General features: G+C 45.2%; 2 protein-coding genes across 3 annotated transcripts in view; one reads left to right on the top strand and one right to left on the bottom strand.

Annotated features, from left to right (window-relative positions):
- cmss1 (cms1 ribosomal small subunit homolog) overlaps window positions 1-20,829 on the top strand; it is a 61,385-nt gene that overhangs the window by 12,888 nt on the left and 27,668 nt on the right. The window lies entirely within an intron of this gene.
- Window positions 1-20,829, bottom strand: part of LOC121536520 (filamin A-interacting protein 1-like) — a 42,852-nt gene that overhangs the window by 8,955 nt on the left and 13,068 nt on the right. Inside the window, exons 2-5 of one of the 2 annotated variants that reach the window (XM_041843851.2) lie at window positions 16,363-16,560; window positions 15,484-15,660; window positions 14,927-15,105; window positions 2,063-4,847 (exon numbers count right to left, since the gene is read on the bottom strand). In XM_041843851.2, coding sequence (XP_041699785.1) covers window positions 2,063-4,847; window positions 14,927-15,105; window positions 15,484-15,660; window positions 16,363-16,548 — 3,327 coding nt within the window. In that variant the 5' untranslated portion in view covers window positions 16,549-16,560. Of the gene's footprint in view, window positions 1-1,701; window positions 4,848-14,926; window positions 15,106-15,483; window positions 15,661-16,362; window positions 16,561-20,829 lie in introns of those variants that run through there. The other variant, XM_041843852.1, reaches the window with a different exon arrangement.

The following is a 20,829-nucleotide window of genomic DNA, read 5'->3' as shown; positions in this document are numbered from 1 at the left end:
CACCTCAAGCTGAACCTCGGCAAGACAGAGCTGCTCTTCCTCCCGGGGAAGGACTGCCCGCTCCATGATCTCGCCATCACGGTTGACAACTCCATTGTGTCCTCCTCCCAGAGTGCAAAGAACCTTGGCGTGACCCTGGACAACAACCTGTCGTTCGCCGCTAACATCAAAGCGGTGACCCGATCCTGCAGGTTCATGCTCTACAACATTCGCAGAGTACGACCCTACCTTACACAGAAAGCGGCACAGGTCCTAATCCAGGCACTTGTCATCTCCCGTCTGGATTACTGCAACTCGCTGTTGGCTGGGCTCCCTTCCTGTGCCATTAAACCCCTACAACTTATCCAGAACGCTGCAGCCCGTCTGGTGTTCAACCTTCCCAAGTTCTCTCATGTCACCCCGCTCCTCCGCACACTCCACTGGCTTCCTGTTGAAGCTCGCATCTACTACATTTACATTTAACATTTTAGTCATTTAGCAGACGCTCTTATCCAGAGCGACTTACAGTTAGTGAGTGCATACATTTTCATACTGGCCCCTGTGGGAAACGAACCCACAACCCTGGCGTTGCAAGCGCCATGTTCTACCAACTGAGCTACAGGGGACCTGTACTACAAAACCATGGTGCTTGCCTACGGAGCTGTGAGGGGAACGGCACCTCCCTTACCTTCAGGCTCTGATCAGACCCTACACCTAAACGAGGGTACTACGTTCATCCACCTCTGGCCTGCTAGCCCCCCTACCTCTATGGAAGCACAGTTCCCGCTCAGCCCAGTCAAAGCTATTCGCTGCTCTGGCACCCCAATGGTGGAACAAGCTCCCCCACGATGCCAGGACAGCGGAGTCACTGACCCCCTTCCGGAGACACTTGAAACCCTACCTCTTTTAAGGAATACCTGGAATAGTATAACAGTAATCCTTCTACATCCCCCTCCCCCAGTGGTGGTTGTCCCACTGGCTATCCTAAATTGAATGCACCAATTAGTAAGTCGCTTTGGATAAGAGCGTCTGCTAAATTACTTAAATGTTAAAAAATTATATGGCCTACCAAATGTCAGAAATTATTAGCAGAAACTTGTCTAAATTAGGGGTGAAAGTAGCCAGTAGGCTATACAGTCCAGTATGGAGTATCAGCAAAATAAATTATTTTGGAGGATCGAACTGCGCAGGTAGCCTACTTTTTGAAGTCATTTGTTTGACAATCAGATGACAACATCCTCACACAACATCCATGATATGCGAAACTGAGCCTGTGCAGACCGCGAAAAACAACAGTAAACGGGATAATATGTTTACATGCCACAGTATCCCGTCTAAGATCAGCATATCACAGGCATCTTATCCGGGTTTAATAACTAATCAAAAGGGATCCATCGCACTCTCCCAGAAGCTTGGCTGGTGCGTAAAACCCACAAATGTATCCGGGTTTCTCATAACTGGGATACAAGCCTTTTCTGATTATTGTAAAGGGGATATGATGTTTTTTTAGATGCGTCAACTCAAAAACTGAATACTTGAGTATCCCGAATAATAATGGGATATTGGTGCGCATGTAAACATTGCCATTTCTTAAAGTCTTTTACAGTGAATGAGACCCATCAGAAAGAATATAACCTAATCAAAAAACATGGTATTTTAGATTTATAGTCAAAATATTCATTAGGAATTAGCCTTTAGTAAATGGACAACAGGGAAACAACAAAAGAAACCAAACTGTTTTTAATGGTTAAAAAATGTAATGCACACAAAGTATAGTGAATTGTTAAATGCACATATCAGAAATGTGGGAGGCTATATTTGTAAGTAGTAGGCTTGAATGGCTTTAGGTGACCGTTTACAGTCAGTGCAGGTGTGAGTCCAGACAGGATTAGATAAGTGCTTTCTCGTGCACACAGTAATGTAACAATACACTTATTATGATGATGATGTGGCTGTTCAGGCAGGCTGGTTTGGGCTGATTCTCTGTTGCTTTTGTGGTGAAAGGGACTCCGGGTTGAGTAAGGGAATCTAGGTCACTAGAGACTGGATGGAGGTGGGCGTTTCAAACATAAGGGCCACTTACTGTAATCTGTGAGGGTCGTGCGACAGGGGTGTTGGCAGGGGTTATGGTGATGCTACTGGTGATCTTACTGCCGCCTTTGATGTGGCAGCCATTGGTCAGTACCGGTGTCATTGGTTCCTGTCCGGGGGTGTGGTACGGTCCCCCAGACTGGCTCTGGGTTATACCATTTATAGACTGGATATATGGGCTCCCAAGATGGATGTGGATCTTGTTGTCCTCTGTGGTGATGACGCTGGGACCAGTGCTGTTAGACCTCTGGAGCTGCCAGCCGTTCCGCCTCTCCGGGCTCACATGGAACATGGCTTGACCTATGACCTCAGTGGATTCGAGCGATCCAGTACTGACTGTTACCATCTGGATGGGAGAGCCGGTGTGGTCAGGCGACACTGTTCTGGAGTAGTCTGGGGACTTTACAGAGATGGGGGTCATGGTGAGAGGGGAGAGGGCTTTGTCTGGGCTGCCAAACCTCTCTGGGGGCGGGGAGCTCTTTGTTCTGGCCACTGGGGAGATTGCAGCGTTTTGGATGATGGTGATTCTCTGTTTTGGTGGGGCTCCACTGGTGGGGATGACGGCGGTGCTGGTATAGGATGTGGCATTGTCGGCGGTGGGGCTGCTGATCTCCAGTGTGGCCGTGTTGAGCCCATGGTCTGGCGTTACCTTGATGTGTAAGGGCTGCCCTGGCGTGTGTGCAAGCATCACATCTCCTTTCTGGTCAAAGTTACCCTTTAACAATTTGCTGTTAATTGGATGTTGATTGTCCTTGCCATTGGGTGAAAGTATGCTGAATCGCCTCACATTATTGTTTTGGTGGTTCAAGCTTTCAATGCTTGTTAACAGAGGCGAGTTGCACTTGTTAAGGACAAGATCCTCGTTTTGATTTGGGTCCTCTCCATCGATCACCTCATACGATTTACCGCTCAGCGCCAGCGGAGCCGGGCTCCTGTAGTCCGGTGGCAGGGTGTCTGCGGGCTCTGTCTGCACCTCCTTGGTGGACAGGTGGAGGTCTGAGAAGCGTCGGCCAGTTATGCCGGGCCGGAGGCTCTTGCTGAATCGCCGGTACCTGTCCAGCTCATGGGTCAGTCCCTCCATCTCCCTGGCCAGCTCCCTGTTCCTGACCTCCTGCTGGGTCAGCCTCTTCTGCAGGGTGGAGCTGTCCATTTGCATGTGACAGATGGACTCCTCTGTTCCCATCAGCCACTGGACCTTCTCCTTGAGAGCCTCCACCTCCCTTTTGAGGAGGACAGACTTGACCTGCTCCTCCTGGAGTCGCCTGAGGAGGAGGTGCTCCTGGTTTTTCACCTCCTTCTCTGCCAGCTGGTACTTAGAGAGTTCCTTCCTGGACTCCTCCAGCTCCACTGTCAGGGCCCTGGCTCTCTCCTGCTCCTTGGACCACCTCCTCTCCAGGGACTCAAAGTCCTCCTCTGCCTTCATCAGCTCACCCTCCACCACTCCCTTCTGCATGAGTCTCCTGCTCAGTCTGTCTACCTCCTGGGTGAGTTCTTTGACTTTGTTCTCTTCTTGTTGGTAGCAGTGGTTAGTGTTGTCCAGCAGGGGGCTCTTGACTTCTCGACAGAACTCCCCGTCTTTGACCTCCAGGACCTGAATCCTCTTTTTCATGGCGCTAACTTTGCTCTGCAGATCCCCGCTCCTATCCTCCTCTGCCCTCAGCCTCACCCGCAGCTCGTCCCGCTCTTTCACAACGCTCTGAATCCTCTCCTCCAGCTCTGCTTTAGACCTCAGCACCTTGCGGCTCTCCTCAATGAGTTTCTCTGTGGCTGTCGACACGCTGTCGCGCTCAGCCTGCAGTTTCCCATCCTTCTTCTCCTGGAGTTTCTCCTCTGTTTGCCTGAATCTCTCGGCCATGTTCTTCCTCTCTTCAACCAGCACCACTGTGAGTGTTCTCAACTTGGCAAAGTCCAGTCTCAACGCCCCCTCTGATCTTTCCAGCTGGCCCTCGATGACTTCCAGTTCCATCACCCGCACCTTGAGGGTATCCAGCTCTCCAGACAGCTGCTTGGTGCTGGCCCTCTCCTTCTCCAGGCTGCCCTTCAGAGCGCTGCACTCCTGCTTGCTTTTTCCCAGAGCCTCCTCCAGTCTGTCCAGCTCACTGATCCGATCATTCAACTTGTCCACCTCGGCCTTCAGGCTTCGGCTCTGGCTGGACTCCCTCCCCAGTTTGCGGTCCAGGTCCCGGCATTGGTCTCCCATGCGGATCAGTTCCTCGTCCTTTCCTTCCATCTCCACCACCCTCCTCCTCAGCTGTTCCACTTCTGAGAGCAAGCCAGGGGTTGTTGCACACCCTTCTCCCCTGTGGCTTAGCCTGTCCCTCAGCTCCTGCAGTTCCTCCTCTGCCCTCTGGAGGGTGCTCCTGGTTCCCTCCAGCTCATCCAGCTGTCGGCTGAGGGCGGCCAACTGCTGCCGCAGCTGTCGGTTCTGGGTGTCCTCATTGGCCAGTTTGGCCATCATGGCTTCCTGGTTGAGGCGGAAGTGAGAAGCTTGTTCGAGTAACTCTGCTTCCAAGCGAATGACGTTAAGCTCCCCCTCCTTTGCCCTGGAATGGGTGGAGTTTAGCTCCTGTTGGGCGTGGTCGACAATGTCCGTCAGTTCCTGGACACGTTTGCTCTGCTGTGAAAGCTGATCTGTCAGGCGCTGCTGCTCGTCAACAACCAACAATGCAAAATACTTGAGTTTAGTCAGCTCTTCCTTTAAAGCAGAGACCTCTATCTCGCTCTTCTCCTCCTTTCTTTCACAGTAGGTTTTCTCCTGGATGAGCAGCAACTTCAGCCTGTAGAAGAGGGAGACAAAGAAAATGTAATTTATATTGAAAGGTGTGGTTTAACTTAGTGATGTAGGCTAACATATATTTAAAAGTCTACAACAACTACACTTCTGTTCAATGTTTACGAGCCTTTACATTCAATCAAATCAAGACATGCAATGGCTGCCTGCATTTGCCTCTCATCTGAATGCAATGTTTTCCAATGTGGAAGTCCCCCACACGCTCTTCCCTCTGTCTACTACAGTACACTGCTGAGCTGGTGAGCAAACGTTCAGACAGGAAATGTACCATGTCCATGACGGAGACATAATTTCCTCCCTGTTCCCTGGCCCTCCGTGCTCTCTCTAGGAACAAACTCTGTTCCTTCACCTCCATGTACTGTACTGAACCGCGTGTTGTCCATCTCCTTTTCCTCCAGTCTCCATGTCCCTGTCCCTCTGGTGTTTGCGAGGATGTTTGACTGGCATCACAGATGGTGCTTTGTCAGGGAGCAGTTGGTTAATTAAAGGGGTTCCTCTACCCCTTAGTACCCTCCCTACTGCGGCTCCTCCTGCCCTCCTGCCCGTGTACCTACTCTGATAGGAATTCCCCCTTGTTCCACAGGCAATTACAGACTGGCAACATTTACATAGTCCTCCAGATTTCATCATACACACCGGCATAAACATGTTGGAAAACACACACTGACATTAGCACGCACAAAGCTGATGTAAGTTTACATTATTTTGACATTAATTTGATATTCATTGTTTGTGTTGTAAAGATGTGTTCCAATGTATAGCCTAGTGACTGATGCCTATAGGGTTTCTGTAGGGCAGAGCTAGCGTGCAGAGTAACAGAAAACATCAAAAACACTCCATGATGTAAGGTCTTGCATTGAGCTTGATGACTGTCAGTACTCAATGGGAATTTTCTTACACACACACAGGCCCAAAACACAGCCTAATCCCAATTCTGGACAAACTGGTCATAAAGTTGACCCTGCATTTTGCATGCTTACAGCATTCCTTCATTGAAAAACTGAATGCTGTGTTCAAATAGTGCTATTTCACTTAATAAGTTTCAACTTGGCACATCTTCTCACTGAAAATTCCCAACTGATTTATCAGCAACATGGTTCAGAGTGCTGTAAAATCCATGCCTGGAGCGTTGTGGGAAATGTGAACTGAGTTTGGGATTAGCTCATTGTTCTACCCGTAAATGTGATTAGTAATAGTAACCATACATAGTCTGTGTGTGAATATGTAGGCTAATGTAGCCTATAATTTCTAGTAATATAAATTAAGAGGAATATTTGATCATGATTTGGCAGCCTTATTACTGTTACCTTTACCTGCTTTTAGATGTTAGGCTAACTGAAGGATGTATTCTTTTCTAGATTTCTCTGATAAATCAATAAATGTTGTTGAGGCAAGTTATCCAAATAGACTTATGGGTGCAATTTAATTTGAGTGTTTGCCAAATACTTTAAGCCTAATTTAGCATTTTATCATTATTTTGTGTCATAACTTTTGGCTATGTGTAGGCTAATAAGAGCAGACCTAAATCCATCCCTGTATAGCTAAATAATTACTTGCAATTTTAGGAGTAATTTGCAGAACCTAAAAGTAGGCTAAACCATTTCACCCACTCACACACTAAAGGGACTTCTATAGCGTTTTCCTTAGTTCATCTGGGTTTGTTCCTACCTGATCTGTATGTCCGTAAAGTCTCGGATCAAATCCTATTCCCTCCGCTCACCCATCTCTCCTTCCAGGCGTTCCTAGCAATGTGGGCATTCCAGGCAGAAAACTAACATTATGAGAAGTGTTCTCCACACACTCCCAGCCAGACAGCACAGCCCAACAGCACATTACATCATCACAAGACCTTATACGGGGCTCTGACAGCCTCTAGTGTATGTTGTGTGTGTGTGTGTGTGAACGCATTTTGAAAAATGTGTGTTTGTCATGTTTGCTACTTTTTGAACTCTGTGTTCAAACATATATTTATGTGTGTTGGATATCAGCCCATTCCAGATGAGGTCATGTTGCAGCCATGCCAGAGGCTGAAGGGAAGGACAGAGGAAGAGATAGAAAGATAGACGAGGGACCTCACACACCATCTCAGTTCTAACCAGTTACTTGGCAGCACTCACATTAGTGTACAATAAGGACAGTGCTGTGTGTGTGGAGCCACACGTTGGTGCTAGCCGCCGAGCATGATAACCTGACTGAGAGATGACATCGTAGGTCTGCAATCACATCCACGTGTATATAGGTATGGTCTCTCTCTTTCTCTCTCACCCTCTTTCTGATATATGGGACAGATGCATTGAGGCCTATGGCAGCTCTAATCCGTATAAGGTGTTCTATAGGTGTACAGAAATGCTGTCTCCTCAGGAACACTGGCTAAGGAACAACACGCACGTGCGCAAAAAATACACTGTGCGCACACACACACACGGTCACATGTACTCAAAAACACATACGCTTACATACACTGAGTGTACAAAACATTAGGAACACCTTCTGTGTCATGGAAAGGTGTTCCTAATGTTTTGTACACTCTGTTGTATACTGACACACACACACACACACACACACACACGTACTCAAACACACATACGCTTACATATACTCACACACACACATTATCTCCCCCTCATTCACTCACACAGAAAGATGCATTTGGAGCTCTCCGTTTCTCATGGGAACTGTTGCTCTAGAGGAGCACTGCTCAATCTACTCTGAGGAGGAAATAGATGTTTTTCAAGGGAGAAAGCCTCAAGTCCCCAATTAAGGGTGAAATATGTCCCCTGTGACATGCCGTCATCACACAAGCATTTCCAAAACAGCCTGAAGGCCCACAGTTCTCTGGAAACTGTTGGTGAGTGTGTATGTATGCAAATTAGTCAACATAGGATTAAAACTCTGGTCAATGGCCACACACACACACACACAGGAGGAAGTCGCTCATGTGACATCCATTAAACCTGGACCAATCTGATTAGCAGCATGTGGTTCCAATTCCAGTATGTGTAGATCCTGCAGCTACAGCACTGTAATAGCCATGATGCTTTCAGGTAGTAGTTTACTCTGAAGGCAGGAACTACTGGATGTTGTGTTACTACTGTTTAACTAGAGCCGGAAGTTTTTATTTATTTTTTATAACCTGTTGTGGTAAAACTTGGTCTGGACCTTTTAGCCTAGGCATTTACCTGGTCCCTAACTATGAGTACTGCATAATCAATGATTTGGAAACTGAATGAATGTGGTGTGGATCAGACAGTGCTCCTCATTCAATCCACAGTCCTGTAATACTTCAGGAATACATCGTTCCTTCCTTGACTCCCTTGAAGTAGCCTGATCGTGACACATAAAAATCTAGGAAGGGAGGAAGAAGGAAGGAAGGATGTATTTTTTTTTTTAAGTATTCAGAGGACCACTAACTCTAAGCACAGGGTTTAATGGGGTCCTGTTTCCCTTCAAGGAGGGGCTTGCTGCCTCATTGGCTGTCCACAATTACACGGATGATTGGATCCCTCAAAGGCATTTCCAGGAAAGCCCTCAAACATGGCTTCCTCGTAATAGGCCTGTTATGAGAAGAGCTCTCTCTCTCTCTCGCGCTCTCTCTCTCTCTCTCGCCTTCTCTCCACTGAGAGGTATAATTTCTAGGAAGGCCGAACAGATATGCACAGTGAACTACTGTTCACTAGTTATCGTACACTGCTACACTACCATAGCTGCATGTTGTGCGCCCTATTCAACATAATACTAGAACTCAAGCAATTGGACAGAATGGGTTTTAAATGGGTTTTTATGAAATCAATAGATGTTTGTGACAATGCAGTTGCTGTTTGCAATTATCTGTATGTACGTCTCTTATGTCCCTGCCAGTGGTAGTAGGCCTTAGTGAGCAGTGTGTGCGTGTGCATCTGGGGTTTTACTCCCATCAGTGTTGAGCCAGACGAGGCCTCCCTGCTGTTCTAAGTGCCTCTAATCTGCTCTTTCTCTAATAAGAACCGACTCTCCATCGAGTCATGCCAAACTTCTCCAGAGGAGTTCAGTTGTGATTCATAACTGATCTGTTTTTGTGACAAAACTATTTAGTGGATTGGGGCTGTGTACTTTGAGTGTGGCACACATTCCAGAGCCTGTTCTCAGAGTCCTCTGGGACTGCCGTATCCACTTATTTTCCCCTCTCAATGGTACTATAGCAGACCATGAATGAGCCCAGCAGTTCAGACTATGGATGCACATATTTTGAATTTGTTGCCTGTATCAAATCATTAACCAATATTTTAGGCCATACTAGTATAATTCTGAATGAACCCAGCAGTTTAGACCGTACCAACAGTGAATTTGCAGTGCAAGATCCCCACGTCCCTCACACATTACTGGCTGGGCCGATGGATACATGACCATGTTGGACGGACAGAACAGCTGGCTGTTTCCACGACAACTCGGCCAAGTTCACACTGTCCAGTCCCTCGGGATGACCAAGCAAAACATTTTCTTTGGGATATCTAACCCAGCACTGATTTAAAAGGGGGAAATCCTTTCTCGCACTCACTGTCTCTCTTTCCATCACCGTTGGGGACTTGCTTGGAGTGGCCATCTGTTATGTGATGTTGCCACAAGACTTCCTTACTTTCAGAGGGTTTTGTTGAGAAGATCATCTGATCAATAAATATCATACATTTGGGGATGGGCGTTTGAGAACATGAAAGAGTTGGGGACGTTTGAGGTGTTAGTGAGTCCTAAATAATGCGTGTGTGTGTGTGCTTGCCGCGCTGTGTATTTTTTTTTTTTTAAAGACAGTCTCCTGATGTACTGGCCTGTCTCCTTGTAGCGCCTCCATGCTCTGGACACTACGCTGACAGACACAGCAAACCTTCTTGCCACAGCTCGCATTGATGTGCCATCCTGGATGAGCTGCACTACCTGAGCCACTTGTGTGGGTTGTAGACTCCGTCTCATGCTACCACTAGAGTGAAAGCACCGCCAGCATTCAAAAGTGACCAAAACATCAGCCAGGAAGCATAGGAACTGAGAAGTGGTCTGTGGTCACCACCTGCAGAACCACTTCTTTATTGGGGGTGTCTTGCTAATTGCCTATAATTTCCACCTGTTGTCCTACCATTTGCACAACAGCATGTGAAATGTATTGTCAATCAGTGTTGCTTCCTAAGTGGACAGTTTGATTTCACAGAAGTGTGATTGACTTGGAGTTACATTGTGTTGTTTAAGTGTTCCCTTTAATTTTTTTGAGCAGTGTACAGTGAGGGGTAAAAAGTATTTGATCCCCTGCTGATTTTGTACGTTTGCCCACTGACAAAGCAATTATCAGTCTATCATTTTAATGGTAGGTTTATTTGAACAGTGAGAGACAGAATAACAACACAAAAACCCAGAAAAACGCATGTCTAAAATGTTATTAATTGATTTGCATTTTAATGAGGGAAATAAGTATTTGACCCCTCTACAAAACATGACTTAGTACTTGGTGGCAAAACCCTTGTTGGCAATCACAGAGGTCAGACGTTTCTTGTAGTTTGCCACCAGGTTTGCACACATCTCAGGAGGGATTTTGTCCCACTCCTCTTTGCAGATCTTCTCCAAGTCATTAAGGTTTCGAGCCTGACGTTTGGCAACTCAAACCTTCAGCTCCCTCCACAGATTTTCTATGGGATTAAGGTCTGGAGACTGGCTAGGCCACTCCTTTGTTGCCTTGGCCGTGTGTTTTGGGTCATTGTCATGCTGGAATACCCATCCACGACCCATTTTCAATGCACTGGCTGAGGGAAGGAGGTTCTCACCCAAGATTTGACGGTACATGGCGCCGTCCATCGTCCCTTTGATGCGGTGAAGTTGTCCTGTCCCCTTAGCAGAAAAACCCCCAAAGCATAATGTTTCCACCTCCATGTTTGACGGTGGGGATGGTGTTCTTGGGGTCATAGGCAGCATTCCTCCTCCTCCAAACACGGCGAGTTGAGTTGATGCCAAAGAGCTCCATTTTGGTCTCATCTGACCACAACACTTTCACCCAGTTCTCCTCTGAATCATTCAGATGTTCATTGGCAAACTTCAGACGGCCCTGTATATGTGCTTTCTTGAGCAGGGGGAATTTGCGGGCACTGCAGGATTTCAGTCCTTCACGGCGTAGTGTGTTACCAATTGTTTTCTTGGTGACTATGGTCCCAGCTGCCTTGAGATCATTGACAAGATCCTCCCGTGTAGTTCTGGGCTGATTCCTCACCGTTCTCATGATCATTGCAACTCCACGAGGTGAGATCTTGCATGGAGCCCCAGGCCGAGGGAGATTGACAGTTCTTTTGTGTTTTTTCCATTTGCGAATAATCGCACCAACTGTTGTCACCTTCTCACCAAGCTGCTTGGCGATGGTCTTGTAGCCCATTCCAGCCTTGTGTAGGTCTACAATCTTGTCCCTGACATCCTTGGAGAGCTCTTTGGTCTTGGCCATGGTGGAGAGTTTGGAATCTGATTGATTGCTTCTGTGGACAGGTGTCTTTTATACAGGTAACAAGCTGAGATTAGGAGCACTCCCTTTAAGAGTGTGCTCCTAATCTCAGCTCGTTACCTGTATAAAAGACACCTGGGAGCCAGAAATCTTTCTGATTTGAGAGGGGGTCAAATACTTATTTCCCTCATTAAAATGCAAATCAATTTATAACATTTTTGACATGCATTTTTCTGGATTTTGTTGTTGTTATTCTGTCTCTCACTGTTCAAATAAGCCTACCATTACAATTATAGACTGATCATTTCTTTATCAGTGGGCAAATGTACAAAATCAGCAGGGGATCAAATACTTTTTTCCCTCACTGTATATATATTTGTGACTGCTCAACTAAAGAAATCTCAGTCGACCAACAGCCTATCGACCAAACAATCGACCAGTCGATTTTTAAAATTTTTTTAAACGGGGCCTATACCGGATACCCCGGTATGGTACAGAAACAGTATGAAAACCCTAAATCATGCTATAACACGCTGAGACTACATCATCCTTCATCTCTGTTTTATTTACCAGAGGATTGGGAACGAGGGAGGGAAGGGGGGACCGATATTAAGTGGATGGCTTTAAACCCCGAGTGGGTGGATTGAGAGAATGAGGAGTGCGATTTAAAAGAGGAGAAGTGGGAGACATTCCTCACTGAGGCACTGTGTATTATGAGAGGGAGAGAGAGAGACGTAAGATCAGTGTGTTAATTACGCAGGAGATGGGATTGAGTGATGACTAAAGAAAGGGAGAGCGTGAGCGATAAAGGGCAGATTTAAATTTGAGATACGTTCCCTGCTCAGTGTCTCATCTCCTACTTCCAGTATTTCGTTTTTCCTCTCCAGCACTTACAACCATTTGTAGTCTCTTGTCAAAGCGTGGAGATTTTTCTCTTGCTGTAATGTTTTGAGAGCGTATCACAAACTCAATGTTCTCCCTGTCAAGCTCCAAGGAGTAGCCTGTGTGTGTATTTTTAGAAAGGGAGAGAAGCCGAGAGGATAAATAATGCAGTAAAGACAGTCATATTGAAGGAGTGTGTCTGATATCAAAGATAAACATGGCAGATAAAATGTAAGCATTGTGAGGCTTAGAAGTGCGTGTGTGATCTCACTCGTTTGAGAGAGAACACTCCAGGGGTCAAGTTACAGTTCAGAAATCTGCATTTTCAAAGCGCAGACCATCAAAAAAATCTATGTTTAAAACCATAAGCATCCTACATTTTATATTGAATGTTTTTTTTGTTTTTTTTTGCTTTGCTTTTTGCGTGCAATACATTAGTGCAACACATCCGGCAGAAAATAGCTTCATTTTCATCAGATGATAACAGAACTGTAACTGTAGCAGCCACACAAGTAAATGAGCTTACAAGGAAAAAACAAGGTATGTTTTGCGAAAACTATGTATGGTCATCATATTAATAATGTGAGGGGAAAAAAGTATTTGATCCCCTGCTGATTTTGTATGTTTGCCCACTGACAAAGAAATTATCAGTAAAAATTGTTATAAATTGATTTGCATTTTAATGAGGGAAATAAGTATTTGACCCCCTCTCAATCAGAAAGATTTCTGGCTCCCAGGTGTCTTTTATACAGTTAACGAGCTGAGATTAGGAGCACACTCTTAAAGGGAGTGCTCCTAATCTCAACTTGTTACATGTATAAAAGACACCTGTCCACAGAAGCAATCAATCAATCAGATTCCAAACTCTCCACCAAGACCAAAGAGCTCTCCAAGGATGTCAGGGACACGATTGTAGACCTACACAAGGCTGGAATGGGCTACAAGACCATCACCAAGCAGCTTGGTGAGAAGGTGACAACAGTTGGTGCGATTATTCGCAAATGGAAGAAACACAAAATAACTATCAATCTCCCTCGGCCTGGGGCTCCATGCAAAATCTCACCTCGTGGAGTTGCAATGATCATGAGAACGGTGAGGAATCAGCCCAGAACTACACGGGAGGATCTTGTCAATGATCTCAAGGCAACTGGGACCATAGTCACCAAGAAAACAATACGCCGTGAAGAACTGAAATCCTGCAGCGCCCGCAAGGTCCCCCTGCTCAAGAAAGCACATATACAGGGCCGTCTGAAGTTTGCCAATGAACATCTGAATGATTCAGAGGAGAACTGGGTGAAAGTGTTGTGGTCAGATGAGACATAAATGGAGCTCTTTGGCATCAACTCAACTCGCCGTGTTTGGAGGAGGAGGAATGCTGCCTATGACCCCAAGAACACCATCCCCACCGTCAAACATGGAGGTGGAAACATTATGCTTTGGGGGTGTTTTTCTGCTAAGGGGACAGGACAACTTCACCGCATCAAAGGGACGATGGACGGGGCCATGTACCGTCAAATCTTGGGTGAGAACCTCCTCAGCCAGGGCATTGAAAATGGGTCGTGGATGGGTATTCCAGCATGACAATGACCCAAAACACACGGCCAAGGCAACAAAGGAGTGGCTCAAGAAGAAGCACATTAAGGTCCTGGAGTGGCCTAGCCAGTCTCCAGACCTTAATCCCATAGAAAATCTGTGGAGGGAGCTGAAGGTTCGAGTTGCCAAACGTCAGCCTCAACCTTAATGACTTGGAGAAGATCTGCAAAGAGGAGTGGGACAAAATCCCTCCTGAGATGTGTGCAAACCTGGTGGCCAACTACAAGAAACGTCTGACCTCTGATTGCCAACAAGGGTTTTGCCACCAAGTACTAAGTCATGTTTTGCAGAGGGGTCAAATACTTATTTCCCTCATTAAAATGCAAATCAATTTATAACATTTTTGACATGCGTTTTTCTGGATTTTTGTTGTTATTCTGTCTCTCACTGTTCAAATAAACCTACCATTAAAATTATAGACTGATCATTTCTTTGTCAGTGGGCAAACGTACAAAATCAGCAAGGATCAAATACTTTTTTCCCTCACTGTAGCTGGCTACATTCTTCCTAATGTTTTGCTTGAAGTTAATCTAGCATTTTACCAGAGAAAAGTAGTCTACACTGAGAAAATTACCGGAGAAAAGTCTACATATCAGTCAGTGTGCTGTCTGCTGATAGAATGCCCGTTCATGAATTATTATGGGAGTGGAGAAGTGCAACTGAAGCACAAAATTAGTCTGCTGAGCAGAAATTACAATAAGAATCATTTTAGATCTGCGTTTACAAAACGCATCAAGATATTTCTTATGCGTTGTCTTTTTTGTGTGTGAAAAGGGCAGAATTCTGCATTAACATGACACCTGTCCTCTTGCCTGTCCTCATCTCACCCTCACCTAGAATCTCTTACTTGTCCTCATGCCTAGAATGAGCTCTTGGGAGAGAGGAAGCTAAAGTAGAGAAATTATAGACGGGTTAGCTGACAACGTCATGAAAACGATGGGTGCACTTCAAAGGGGCAGAAGGCCGTGTGTTGTTGTAATTCTGGATGGCCAGATAGCTAGCAACAATGACAAGAAACTGCCATGTAGGGAATCGTAAGTGGCTTGTTTGATCTTGATTCCATGTCTTGTTTTGAGGTGTTTTGGCTGATGTTACATTAATATTGCTAAAATGTGCTTGCTAGCTAGCGGTCGGTCGGTGTCACTGACCTCTCGCGGTCCTGCTCCAATAGACAGGTGAGGTCGTCACTACGCTGCATGAAGGCACGGTGCTGCTGGTCCTGCTCCTCCAGCCTGCAGAGGGCGCAACTGTGGGAACGCTCCACCTGCAGCAGCTGCTCGAGCATCCGCCTGTAGCTCTGGTTCCCAGTCTCCACCAGCCGGTCCAGCTAACACCGAGCGAGAGAGAGACATAATAATAATAATAATAATAATAATAATAATATGCCATTTAGCAGATGCTTTTATCCAAAGCGACTTACAGTCATGCGTGCATACATTTTTACGTATGGGTGGTCCCGGGGATCGAACCCACTACCCTGGTGTTACAAGCGCCATGCTCTACCAGCTGAGCTACAGAGGACCACATGAAGACTGGGTTAAACTTAAGACACTGGTTCTCATTGTGTCGTTTGAAACTGGCAATGGATGAATATGTTGGTTGGTTTATCATTCGCTATCTCTACTGCAAAACCCATGCCTCAAAGCATACACACTCCTAACTGTGAATGATGGCTTTAATAGAGATGGTGTTTATCTCCTGTTACCTCAGCCATGGGTTTCTCATAGACATCCTGCTGTTGGGCTTCAGAAGCTTGGGCCGTGAGTGAGTCTCTCTGCAGGGCTCGAAGCACCTCTCCTGGGATGACAAAGCCATACTGGGCCTCCAGCAGAGCCAGATCCATTTTCTTTGCTTTCAGGACCGCGATCACCTCGTCTCTTGCCTGGTGAGATGGACAGATATAATAAAAAAGGAGGGATGAAGAATGATAGAGATGAAGAGATTGGACTCCCAACAGAAGGAGAAAATATTTCCTATACAGCTGTGGTGTTGGCTGTGTGTGTCTCATGCTCTGTGAGGTATGTCTAGGAGTGTTCTACTCCTGGTTTTAGTCACAATAGATTCCTCTGTTAGTCTGAATCATTCTGTCTCCTCTACAGCTCACCTACAGCTGGGCTCAACTCAGTTTGGAACAAATCTCCCAGTAATGACGTCATTGCGTGATGTATGACTAGTTACCACAGCCACAAAGTCATAAACCCTGCCTATTTCTACAATTTCTCTTATTCAAATGTGATTTTAAACCTGACCTTAACTTTAACCACACTGCTAACCTTATTCCTAAGCCTAATCTTACATTTTTGTTCATGAATTTTTACGCTATAGCCATTTTTGACTTTGTGGCTGTTGTATCTAGTGGAAACCATGTATGACTCATATTTGTGCATATAAGGATTTGACCATAGTGTAGTTTTGAACATGGCCAAGTCTGAGCTATATGCTACTAGCCTCGTACGACCATCCTGATCTGGCGACCTTACAGAGTGCAGCGGTCATGACTGTGGATCAGGCTAATAGGCTAACTCCTCTACTATAAACCTAGATCCAGATATACTAGGACACGTCTGTTCTGTCCTGTCCTCACCTGCAGCTCTCCCTCCATTATACTGAGGAGGAACACAAGGTCATCCCTGGACAGGTCTTTCCCTCTCTCTCCTCCCATGCTGTCCCTCAGGACGGTGCCCTTGAGGGGGTCTAGGTGGACCACAGAGTTCTGTGAACCATCGCCGTTCCGGGCAGCCATGTTAGGGCTGTTGCTACGGGAACGCATATGTGGAAGCACCTGTGAGGGAGAGTGAGTAAGTGAAGGAGCGAGAGAGATAGTGAGAGATTTAGGGACATGGAGAGGAAGTGAAAGAGAGAGGGAGGGAAAAAGAGGGAGAGAGTAAAGGAAGGTTAGTGCAGTGACCGGGACGGTGATATCAATTGAAGCTGAGCACTCAAGTAGGCCTATTTCTTGTTTGAATGAACTAGTGCCTGTGTGTGTCAGTTACAGCTTTAATGAATTTATTACAGCTAATATAAACACAGGCACCTAGTCATAACCAGCCGCCCAGGGATAAAAAGATAGCTTCAGCATGTTTGCTTATGTTTCTTAGGTCATCTGTTGTTTTTCTGTTAGCACAATATTGACTGGGAGGGCTGGCTGTCTGCTTGACCAAGGGCTTAATTACAGACCATATGAGGAGATGAACTGCGCATCTGTCTGTGTGTGCGTGTTCTCAACGCTGACTCCAACAGGTTACAGCAACGGCAAACAATGCTGGTCCAACCGCAGAATATCCTATTAATAAAGTAGGATATTTAGGCCTAATAGTATCTCTGCACATACCAATTTAGAAGGAGAAACATTAAAGCATCTATGAGAGAATCAAATACCCAGCCAAAGCATTCTAACTATTTTTAGAATTATAAAGGGTCACACACAGCTGTAGCCAGTAGGTGAGCGCATACACAGAACACACACGTATGTACACAAGATAGGCCTGGTAACACACGCTAACGCACGTACACAAACACAAAATACACTATAAACAGGACAAGAGTTTCCAGAGTTACACAGCAGTGAAAGATGAGTCCGATGTCCCAACAACACAAGAATGGGGGAGTAGGGATTTAGGCTACAGCTGGATGTTGTCATCAAAACAGCCCATCTTTCTAAACAGGACAAACACAGCTAGTGCAGCAGGAACAAACAGAATGCCTACAATAAGCTCTTTGGAAAGAGGAAGCCAAAGTAGACAGATTACTAAAGGTGGTTTTGTGTGTGCGTGTGTGGTGTGTCAAATCAAAGTTTATTGGTCGCATACACAGTTTAGCAGATGTTATAGCAGGTGCAGCGAAATGTTTATGTTACTAGCTCCTAACAATGCAGTAAAATGTCAAACAAGTACACAAATAATTAAAATGTAAAAAAGTACAGCGAAAAACAAGTTGTGACGAATCCAAGTGTGTGTTTGTCAGAGCTGTCTGTCTAAGTTGTTATCCTCTCCTTATCAATTACTAAGACAGATGGAGATATCTGGACTTCCTTTCCTCTGGCCTCCCTCTCTCCACTCGTTTACTGGGATGGAAGGAATGATAAAGGAAGCCTTTAATGAGATCCCATTCTAACGCCAAGTACTTCCAATCTAGGACTCACAGCCGCAAACGCCAGTCCATAACGCTCACACACATAGGGCTGTGTCGGTAATTGGATAACCATGACATTGACGGTTTTGGATGAAGACCGTCATGAAAATAAAATCAGTCAAAACTGTAGATTTTTTTGTAAAACTGTTGTTTTATCAATGTTATTTTTATGTAGATATACTTTACCCAAAGCGGGAGTGTTAACTATTGATTATATGATATTGTTTTGCTAACTTAGTCCTTCTATTAAACTGTATAGATCTTTTGATCAGCAAATCCGCTATATGCGCAGATAGGAGAATCTTTGAAGGTCAATTCAGTTCATTGGAGGGGGTGGGATGAAAAGTGTGGCCCGGCGGTACCTATAGCACCTATTAGAGAACCATTATTTTATGTCCGATGCCAATACCAATTTTTTGGGGGGGGTCAAGGATGCCGATATTCAATATAATTAAGTTAGAAAATGTTGATGACATTTCCCAGAGACAGCCATATATGCATTAATGCATACATTTTAAAATCAAACAATACATTTTCCTTTGGTATAAAACAATCAAACTACATAACATAATGGTAATAATTTTTTGAACTGTAAATCTCTTGATAAACTGGGTAAATCAAGATGGCATAGGCATACTCACAATACAGGTGAATGCATATTCAAGTGTGTGCATACATTGTGTTATTAAGCTTGTTTTGGCTGATCAGTGGAGTCTATGGTGTTAAAGATTACAGTCTGTTTGCCTTCCATTTGGGACTTACATTAGCCTACTGATCAACAACATTTGAATAGAAGCATCACTCCAGCATGTCATGCCTGTATGGAAGGACATCATACAGGCACTGCTGTTAGTTTGAGAATATAAAAGAACATCTATTCAATGCAAATGGGTCCAACATAACGTCATGATTTGTGACCACAGAGGCTTATGAAAGTTGTATTTTTAGTCATTTTCAGATAGTTCAGCTATCTGAAATGGGCAGATTGTAACTTGATCCTACTGCTACAATTGGATAGAGCAAGGCTGTAACTCCACTCCCTTTCACATCTCACATCTCTCTCCATCGCTCATATCACTTGCTGCTGTTTACTGATACTATGTTAACTAGCTCAATTGCGATGACGTTTGCTACCAAGCCATAAATGTACATAATATCTAACAAGGAGAGCGAGGGTAGGAAAACAGATTAAATGACGATGCACGTTCTGTTTTACTGAGAACATGTACACACGCTGATCTACAGCGACAACACACACGCACGCTGATCTACAGGTAACGTAGGTAACTAAACCTATTGCCAACCTTTTATTTAGGCATTTTAAAACACTTCCTTCTTTGCTTATTACGACAGTCATCTAATCCGACTATCAACTGTCAATTTACGGATACGATTGTGGCTGGTCAGATCAGCACAGCAGTAAATAGCTAACGTTACACCGCAAGACAGAAGGCCCGTTGCCGAAAATAGTAGCTAGCTAGCATAGTAGCATACAGTGAGGGGGAAAAAAGTATTTGATCCCCTGCTGATTTTGTATGTTTGCCCACTGACAAAGACATGATCAGTCTATAATTTAAATGGTAGGTTTATTTGAACAGTGAGAGACAGAATAACAACAAAAAAATCCAGAAAAACGCATGTCAAAAATGTTATAAATTGATTTGCATTTTAATGAGGGAAATAAGTATTTGACCCCTCTGCAAAACATGACTTAGTACTTGGTGGCAAAACCCTTGTTGGCAATCACAGAGGTCAGACGTTTCTTGTAGTTGGTCATCAGGTTTGCACACATCTCAGGAGGGATTTTGTCCCACTCCTCTTTGCATATCTTCTCCAAGTCATTAAGGTTTCGAGGCTGATGTTTGGCAACTCGAACCTTCAGCTCCCTCCACAGATTTTCTATGGGATTAAGGTCTGGAGACTGGCTAGGCCACTCCAGGACCTTAATGTGCTTCTTCTTGAGCCACTCCTTTGTTGCCTTGGCCGTGTGTTTTGGGTCATTGTCATGCTGGAATACCCATCCACAACCCATTTTCAATGCCCTGGCTGAGGGAACGAGGTTCTCACACAAGATTTGACGGTACATGGCCCCATCCATCGTCCCTTTGATGCGGTGAAGTTGTCCTGTCCCCTTAGCAGAAAAACACCCCCAAAGCATAATGTTTCCACCTCCATGTTTGACGGTGGGGATGGTGTTCTTGGGGTCATAGGCAGCATTCCTCCTCCTCCAAACATGGCGAGTTGAGTTGATGCCAAAGAGCTCCATTTTGGTCTCATCTGACCACAACACTTTCACCCAGTTCTCCTCTGAATCATTCAGATGTTCATTGGCAAACTTCAGACGGCCCTGTATATGTGCTTTCTTGAGCAGGGGGAATTTGCGGGCGCTGCAGGATTTCAGTCCTTCACGGCGTAGTGTGTTACCAATTGTTTTCTTGGTGACTATGGTCCCAGCTGCCTTGAGATCATTGACAAGATCCTCCCGTGTAGTTCTGGGCTGATTCCTCACCGTTCTCATGATCATTGCAACTCCACGAGGTGAGATGTTGCATGGAGCCCCAGGCCGAGGGAGATTGACAGTTCTTTTGTGTTTCTTCCATTTGCGAATAATCGCACCAACTGTTGTCATCTTCTCACCAAGCTGCTTGGCGATGGTCTTGTAGCCCATTCCAGCCTTGTGTAGGTCTACAATCTTGTCCCTGACATCCTTGGAGAGCTCTTTGGTCTTGGCCATGGTGGAGAGTTTGGAATCTGATTGATTGCTTCTGTGGACAGGTGTCTTTTATACAGGTAACAAGATGAGATTAGGAGCACTCCCTTTAAGAGTGTGCTCCTAATCTCAGCTCATTACCTGTATAAAAGACACCTGGGAGCCAGAAATCTTTCTGATTGAGAGGGTTTTCAAATACTTATTTCCCTC

Source organism: Coregonus clupeaformis, chromosome 23 (assembly GCF_020615455.1).
Source record: "Coregonus clupeaformis isolate EN_2021a chromosome 23, ASM2061545v1, whole genome shotgun sequence".
Lineage (NCBI taxonomy): Eukaryota > Metazoa > Chordata > Actinopteri > Salmoniformes > Salmonidae > Coregonus > Coregonus clupeaformis.
This window is presented reverse-complemented; position numbering and strand designations above follow the sequence as displayed.